General features: G+C 34.6%; 1 protein-coding gene across 1 annotated transcript in view; it reads left to right on the forward strand.

Annotated features, from left to right (window-relative positions):
• The window catches only part of LOC105621132 (mitogen-activated protein kinase kinase kinase 11-like), an 11,957-nt gene extending 7,585 nt beyond the window's left edge, over nucleotides 1-4,372 (forward strand). Inside the window, exons 13-15 of the mRNA XM_012202603.1 lie at nucleotides 1,680-2,088; nucleotides 2,760-3,092; nucleotides 3,643-4,372. Coding sequence (XP_012057993.1) covers nucleotides 1,680-2,088; nucleotides 2,760-3,092; nucleotides 3,643-4,372 — 1,472 coding nt within the window. The remainder of the gene's footprint in view (nucleotides 1-1,679; nucleotides 2,089-2,759; nucleotides 3,093-3,642) is intronic.
• The last annotated feature ends 5,016 nt before the right edge of the window (nucleotides 4,373-9,388 follow it).

Consider the following 9,388-nt stretch of genomic DNA (forward strand, 5'->3'; position numbering starts at 1 on the left):
GAGAGAGAGAGAGACGAAAAAGAGAAATATATATTTGTTAGCCCTTCTTATTTCGTTGTCTGTGCATTTAGATCGATTGCAAATTTATTAATTGTTAAATACAACTTCCAGCGAATTGTTCGTTTTTTCTGTACTATTTGTTACGCCAAACTTCCGTTTCCGAAAGCAAAGATTTTTTGCACACATCACATTCGACACACGGAACCACACATGCACACACTTGTATTTAGAAAATAGAAATTTTTTCAATAAAACCTTTTCAGTTGGACACGTTGAATTTTGTTTTTCGTTTTGCTGAATTTTTACGCTCGGTCTGTGCCACTTGCTTTGCTATATTTCGATGATAACAGATTATCGGCATAATATATTTCTTACATCGCCCCTTTATACTTCTGTAGAAATTAATAAACGATTACATTTATCTGTTTATAATCAAATTAACGAATTCATTCCCGCTTACCGATGTCATATGTGATGTAACCGGGATTGTACGGTGTGCCGAGAAACAGCCGAGCGTAAAAAAGAAAAAAAACAATCCTTGCATGCTTCCAGTAGAATCCTAACTGTTAACTCCGATTGGGTATGGTTCCTTTCTCTTCCTCCAGGTCCTAGATTCGCTATTATGGAATAAATATTACTCACGTCTTAATTCCGTACCGTGCCAATTTTGACAGCTGCGAGAAATAGGGACCTGCAAACGTTAACCATCTGATTAAATGCTTCCGCTACGATTATATAATCCGGCTTTATGTGACTTTGTTCTTAATCATTTTGTTTTAAGTCGATGAGAAAAAGAATCTTTGTAAGTAAAAGTGTATGAGACAGTATCTCTACAGTGATATATCGTTTGATTAATTATTATCTATTCTAAGTAGAGTTTTGGAATGTTTTGTATTTTAGATGTGAAGCACAATTTCTTTCGATTTATCTTTAAACAACTTTGTACGTAGTATATATTGCACGAAGTTTATATTATATTACAACTTTAATAGTAGAAATATAAATAGTAAAAAAAAACATTTATCTTGTACGTTGAACTTTGCTATTTATGAAAATTAGCTAAGTCCAATATCAGCAGTTTATAAAGATACTTAAGAATATTTCATATCATTTGAAAATAAATTTAAAGCTTAAAAAAAAATGATGCGCATGTATTTAATTATAAATACTTGGCTTAGCCGATTTTTAATATGTGCCTTGTATATTGTACAATTTGGATGTATATCTTTTAACGTGGTTTGTTAATAGCAAGTAGAAACCGCTAATGCGTGAAGATAATACTTAATTTACATTAATAATAATTTACATTTTTATTTTTATAATTGGCTTTCATGCATGAGTAATAATAAACAATTAATAAGAAAACTAAGCATATATAAATTGCAAGCTGTCGCATTACTAAAAATTAAATTGAAGTTCTGAGCGTAAAATGCAAAATATTAAGTTAATTAAAGATTTAGTTAATTGCGCGAACAAGGTAAGCAGTTCCTGACCGCATTTACTTAATTAAATTTCAGCACGGGGAAGACAAAAAGAAGTGTATCATGCTTATAAATGAAACCGTTAATTTGTCAGTTATCTTTATAGATTCACTTTAATGATCCTATTACTCTCGCGAGCGGATTACGCGAGTGCTACACCTGTCGTCGTCCAAAAAACAACCTAAATATCTTTTATAGATTATACAGCATTACCGCCCGATCTGTCGACCGACTGGATAACGTCGGAATATCCTCTGAAGCCAGGACTGACCGGGCCCTACATCATGCCGATGCCTGTTCCCATGCCCACCCTCTACAATGGCGAAATGAAGAAACCAAAGCTAAGCATAGTCGAGCTGGTATTGTACAACATCGCGGCGATGCTGGCTGGCGTGGCCACCGGCTACGACGTGAGAATGTCGAATATTTCCCCGATACATCCGCGGCTGTATCCACGGCTGAGCGAATGCGACGAGGATCCACCGAGGTGGTGGTTTCAAGCGGACACCGGATCGAATCGCAACTCCTATCTCGGTGCCGATTACGAGTTCAGCTCGAGCAGCGGCTACCCGCACAACACTTATCATGGACGGGCACACCATTACAGGTAATCTGACAAAAAGAAAATATTTTGTTAGAGGAAATAATTTAAAATATATACCAGGACCCGATTCATGTAAGATTAATCTTGGTTTAACTTACGATTTATTTTTCTAAGGGCCGATTGTTCCACCTTTTGGTAAATTTTACCTGGTAAATCTGGCAATCCGCATATGTGATTGGATAATCTTGCTACTTATTCAACAGATAAAATTTACCAAAAGATGAAACAATCCTTAGAAAGATCAATAATAAATCAAATCGAAATTAAAGTTAATTTTACATTTGTAGAACCTCAGGCTCAGGTGTAGTCTCTACAAAAAGCGACTGGAAATTTGTACTTTTCATAAAAATGAATGTTATATACATATGAAATAGTAGTTTAGTGAGGTCAATATTTATATTTAAAAATATAATTCTAGTTTAAATGAAAATTTTTTTCATTTTATCTTAATTACTTTTAAAAACAATGCTTTTTATTGAAATAATTTTATCCAGACTTTATATCATTACAAACTTTTTTAATTTCAAATACAATGTCAAAAAATCTATATTTTTTTTCATTTTGTTAAATATGTATAATATGTATGTATGTATAATTCTTAAATAAAATGTAGTTGGTTTAGACACGAATGATAATTACTCTATTCAACATAGATTTATATGACTATATCGCAGGCCGTTCCTGAGTAACATGGGTGGGATAGCGCCTGGCCTTCCATCCACGGCGGTGCCAGACAAGCCACTGCGTTTCACGGATTCTCCGCAGCACTACACGAGCAGTACAACAGCCTCCAACGCCCCGACGCCCAGCCCGAGAAGAAAGAGTAGCAGCAGCACCAGCAACGAGGATGCATACGACACGGCCCGTGTCGACCGTATAGAGAGAGTGCCGACGATATACATGGGCAATGTCGCTCCTTTCCCCGATTACGGGCCGCCGATGTACACTGTCGTATCACCAGAATACTATCGGCCTTCCGAACCGTATTTCATACCTACAGAGTATCAGTAAGTATCAGTAAAATATTATACAAGATTTTTCCTAAGTCTCCATAGAGCAGAAAGGAATGATGAAAATTTTAAATGATACTGTGAATTTTAAATGGTACTAAGTGAAGGCTTATTTAAAAGATCTTTTGATAGCAATAAAAACATTGACGATTTTAAATGAACGACCCTATCCAAAACGACGATCATACAAAGATGGAAATTTCATGCACTTGGATTACTCAAGATTACCTCTCGCGTTTTTATGTACTTGGGTAATAGTTAAACACTCATGCCAAAAGTAGTTTTTTTTAAGTATCATATTTCACATTTTCTGATAGCTTCATTTTTACAAAATTATTCCGGATTTTCCACATTTTTGGGATATCAATATAATCTCGAAATCGATGAAAAGAATAGAACCTTAAGCGTATGAATAAATTTTTGCTCAATTATATTTCTTCTAGATTGTGGATACGATTTTGGAAATCGATTTGGGGAAACCAAAATCATAAGGCATAAATATTGGAGCATGGTTTTAGATTAACAAGGGATTTTTTGTTGTTTTCAGCGACCGGATGCTCGAGTGCCCCGAATTCCCGCACGCGTATGACAATCCGAGCAGCATGAACAGCCCGGCCAGACCGGTGTCCAGACTTCTGCCCTACACACATCATCGTACCTCTTCGAATGTCTCAAACGCCAGCACGTCAAGCCAGAGCAATGTCAACCCAACATTCCGGCTGGAGGACGAGGACGACTACAGTGTATTACCGATGCTGTATTACCAGCGACCCTCAAACGTTATTTCTAACTTGGCGACGACGTATGGCGCGAGCGTACTCAATCACGAGTATGGCTCACCGCTATTGACTCGTCAGAACTCTCACGACTCTAATTCAAATTCCGGCGAGCGGCCAAGTAATCTGGAAGTAGTCACGCGGCTACGCTCAAGCCTGAAACGATCAAGTTACAATCCATATAATTCGCCAAGCAAAAGCGTGAGCAAAAACAACTCCGGTTCGGGCACACCGACGAATCCGACGCCACCAGATTCACTCACTTCCGAGGATTCAAGCTACGTCTCCGCCAAGGACAGCCAGATCAGCCGAGTGCGCTTCTCGCCAGTTACATTCGATCGCGATGGTGTATCGGGACGCGACATCCATAGAGAAACGCTACTGGACATCCCGGTTCACGGTCAGAGCCAGGACATCACAGTGCCGTTGCAGGCCAATCGGCGCCTTAATCGAAGCAGAAAGCCGAGCATTTCGGAGCTTGAGAGGGAGTTTTTATCATAGCACTGGCTTATTTAAGCACAACCCCTTCTCCCCCTCATAGAACCAACAGAAGTGAATTCGTCGATATTTTATCTATTTATCGATATTTCTAGCGAACAATAGTCCTAGGACTGATCTCTTTACGCCTCTGATTATACAATCGCGATTATGGAATCTTATGATCGCTGATTGAAAGAATTTGTAAAACGAATTGCACGTTATCGAAGCACTGCCTCTCGTGAACGATTCTCAATAGTAGCAGTACACTAACCAGTTTGGGAATCAACATTCCATGCAACGCATATATAATCCTACGAAATTCATGTAATGTATCGTAATACGTGATTGGGCGAATCTTTTAAATTTCATAACATAATATTTGATATATGTGTCGCGTACAAAAATATGTACATACACGAGCGAAGATTACGACATGGTATATATTCAAATTGCATATTATTTCGAGAAAAGATATTTTTCTGTAAAACAACGAATTTCTCAACGACATACATCACACGCAAGATGTTGGCAGCTAATATTTTATATTTTAATCACATAACAATTAAATAAATAAACGTTTCGATTTTAAATTAGCGACAGTACTTAACTGATTTTAACAATAAACAAATTCTCAGGAGTATAATACGATATAAGTTGACTACTTTCTTTTTTAAAGTTCTACTTAGAAAATATAACTTGATTTAACGTGCGTCCTTTTGGATTAATTTTACAAGTTATAACGCGAGATATAAAACTCTTTGTTGCGTGAGAATGTATTCGTATGCATGAATTGGATAAAAGAATTGTGTAATACTGATGACGTAATTTAAGATCGAAACATTTATTTATTTAATTGTTATGTGATTAAAATATAAAATATTAGCTACCAACATCTTGCGTGGTGTATGCCGTTAAGAAATTCGTTGTTTAAAAATTTTATCACGTATCGACGTATTTTATTGTTTTTTATACTAATATTCTTCTGTTAATATTATAATTTGTGTATAGAATGAGGTGATAACTATTGTAATTTAATTAATTTAAAAATCGTAAGTTTTCTAATTTTAAAAATAACTTTTAGCCAGAAAAGTAACGTTTCTACTAAATTAACTTCAATAGATTTAATTTTAATCTCAATTTAACTTACATTTCTAATGCCTGTTCTTCAAGATTAACTTTAATTTCGATTGAACTTGCTCTTCATCTTTTTCTTAAAACTAGAAAAAGATGAAGAATTTGTTGAGTTGAAATCAACGCTCCTAAATAGTTATGATATCACGATTTAATATGGCTGTGGTGACTATCAGGAGTCACTATGGTGACATTCAGGAGTCTTAAAATTAAACTACACTAGTAAAAACGAGAAAATAAAGAATAAGAACTTACTTAAAATTTAACTTACGCTTTATCTTTTTTTAATTTTTAGAGAGAACTAAATAACTAGATTTCTTAAGTACATAATTTTGACTTACTCTTTATCTTTTTCAAATTCTTAGAGCTAGATAAAAAGTAAATTAAACCAAGATTAAAGTTAATCTACATTGATTAAAAATGTTGAAATGGACATTAGAAAATAAAAGTTTCGCTATAAGATCTTTTGTTAAACAAATCTTGTTTTTATTCTTCTAAGACACTAAAGGTGATAATTGCCTCAGTCTATATAATGAATAATAAACACGTCATCATTCGAAACTATGCAATTTGACATTCTCTGTGGTTTATTAAGACATTCCAAACGTTATCGCCTTTATATAATCAGCATCTGAACGATATGCGTATATTTGAAGGACGAAGAGGAAAGCGATAGTCGAGCTCGCAATAGAGGGAATTTATCGGAGTGCATGTAATATGCAATTCTCCATGGCGCTAGTAAGATTAAAGAAAAAGGAGTATTTTTTCTTCGGCAATTACCGCATTAACAACGTCATATATATTCGCTTTCGATATTGACATTTCGATATTCAGTATTTCAGCGAAACGAAAATGTTATTATCTCTCGTATTTAGTATGAAAGTTACGTTAGTGTTCCTCGTAACTTTGGTGATATTCGGCTCGACGCAATATATAAAACATTCCAGAGAGATTTGTTGGAACGTAAACTGTTCTACGCAATACGGAATTGACATTTCGTCATATCGGTGTAAGCTTAGAAGATATTTGCGCTTTTCGATATTTGAAAGTCCCAAAGTTATTTCTCCCAGAGTTTGTGATAGACATGACGAAATGAATGTCATTTCCGTATTGTTTAAACTGTTAGGATGAGAATAGATTTTTTTTGCTTGTACTTTTATCAAATGACGTATTGTGCGTTTAAATAGCATAATGGTGATTTATCTTAATTTTTTTTCCTACTAGAAAGTACTGATGACAGTCTCGTGAGAAATTGTATAAATTTTTGTACGTTTCGTACAAGCAACTTTGTACAAGCAATTCGCATTAATTATAAATAGGCAATGGCAGCTCGAGTATTGTATATTAATAGGGACATACGTGTTGTTTTAGACGGATAATCAATTCAGTTTGAGTTGACGAACAATCACTATGTATAATCTAATTTTACGTACTTACAAGATACGGACAGCTACGAAGTATTAGTTGTAGTATTATGTACTTAGCCGAACTTTTTCCGCGATTTACGTATTAATCTACAGTATTTCCGACATAATCTCTCTCCTTCTTATCGCAATCAGTGTAACTAGTCATTGTAATTGTATTTTGAAGTTGTACCATTGTCATTTTAATAGCGATACGATTCCATTTTCCTTCATCTCATGATATGCTAAAATTAACGAATTAGACAAAACTTTTCATCGCATCAGTGCACTCGCCTTTTCAACATTTTTCTGTCTCCCAATCTTACCCCGTTTTCTTTATAATTTTAAAGATTTGCGTGCTGAAGGGAAGGAAAACGTTGCTGTGCCGCTATTAAAATAGTGCCTCTGCTCAATGATACGTTCATCGTCGTTCTGTTGCAATGCACAATTGGAGATGTATACGATTAATACATCAACCCAGGTACTTCCATCCTGCCTCGATTACGCCAATCAAAGCGTATAATCGACAAATACGCTCACGAAAATGCGGAGGACATGTACAATTAACATTTTCGACTTAAACGTGAATTATATATGTATCGTAGCGACGAACCGTGATTAGATAGTCGCGCCTTGCGCAGCTGTCACGCTTCTTTTGTACCTTATGAAAACAGTACGCTATTGTATTGAGTAATCTATGAGCGTCTGTAGAAAGTATCCAAAGCGTGAGTCGCGTGCAAGTGAATACACAACATGCAGCTGCGCAAAACGCGAGGTGCATTCATTGTAAGATTGTTGTAGGACGAAGATCTTTCTAACGATCGCTGTACATATAGACAAAAAAAAGTAAAAGTAAATGCTAATCATTATTACTGTTTAAATAGCGACTACTTATACATTCCTTATACAGCCGCTGTGCTGTACGATATCCACGAGGTTTCTCCGAAAGATACTGACGACGAAAATTGGATTTGCTTCGTGGATATTTACGTGGATATTGCACGGATAACGAGTATAAGCATTTCAATTCGCAATGTGGGGTACCGATTCAAAGGAGGGCAACTTTCTGCCACCTTCTTTTGAATAATATAATTCAGGAGATATTAAGAAACATTCGTGTACCCCGTGCTGCGTACTCTATGTGCCCTGAATGTACATACGGATCGCTGAATAATGAATTAAAACCAGGGTTGGCAAAGACTTTTTTTTTAAATAAAACATTGTTTCTTCTTAAATATGTTTTTAATGTTTCAAATATACTTTAAACAGTATTATAAAAAAAACATGTTTAAAATATATTAAAAACAACAATTAAGCATGTTTTAAACTGTTTAAAATATGTTTTTTACCAACCCTAATTAGAACGCGACGCATGTAATCTTAATTTATTAGCATTACGAGGAACGCTCGAATTTAGTTTGAATCTGTGAATTAATCAAAGTTACTTACACTGTCTTTACATCGCATTCGAATCAAAAACGTCTCGTTTGTACTGTATCAACTTCACGTAGCGTATTATGGAGTCACGGATTCTTTTATCTTCTTCGTCGTGAAAGCCGCTTCTCGTTTACACTGTTTTTCCTGAATAACTATCATCAGTATTGTAAATGTACGCTGTGTGTGATGTACATGAAATGTGTTAGAGGAAAGAGAATTTCTTTGTTTCATCGCGAACTCATTTATTTAAGCGGACAGAAAAATGTTAAATAGATCTTTAAACTATTTCGTATAAAAACGTATAAAATTTTAAACGTTTATTATTTTTTAGTTTGTACGTTCATTAATTATACAATTTCCAATATTTATTAAACGTATTTTAAGTGCTGTATGCTTAGGTGGTTATAACGAAGAATAAAAAAAATCAGCCACCAATAGAAATCCTCTGATAAATAATTTTAAATACGATGGAGATGCATGAAATTTTTCTTAAGCTGAAAAATGTGGATCCATCAAATTGATGTTTAATGATAAAACTTGCAATATTAATTGATTTTTCTCTTTTTATATTCAATAACTTTATCGAATAACAATCCGGCTTTTCTATACAATTACCTCTTTCTTACAACACATTTAATGAATATATCTCTACACTGTGCGAAGGTATTTCTGTGGTGCTAATCACGTACTTAAATACGTTAAATAAGTGACACATAGAAATTCAAAATGCTTCCAAGATAATCGAGAGAGAACGAGAGAAAGAATGAAAGAGAGAAAATGTTTGATGAAATTAGTGAATGCTGATATTCGAGAATAATTGTTCATATATATATATATATATATATATGATAATAATTTTTAATTATACAAAAATATAAAATGTTCGCGGCAGCTATTATTGTGTATGGCGTATCCGTCGCCGACAGTGCTAGTCTAAGCTATATTTATTTTTTATATATATAACAAACACCTTAGCATAGAGATTAAGAAAATAAGAATCCGATTTTATACTTTATTAGAGAGCATTTACGGAATATGTTTGACTCGTTGGGCAGAACGTGTATAA

The sequence above is a fragment of the Atta cephalotes genome (assembly GCF_000143395.1).
Source record: "Atta cephalotes unplaced genomic scaffold scaffold00032, whole genome shotgun sequence".
NCBI classification, from domain to species: Eukaryota; Metazoa; Arthropoda; class Insecta; order Hymenoptera; family Formicidae; genus Atta; species Atta cephalotes.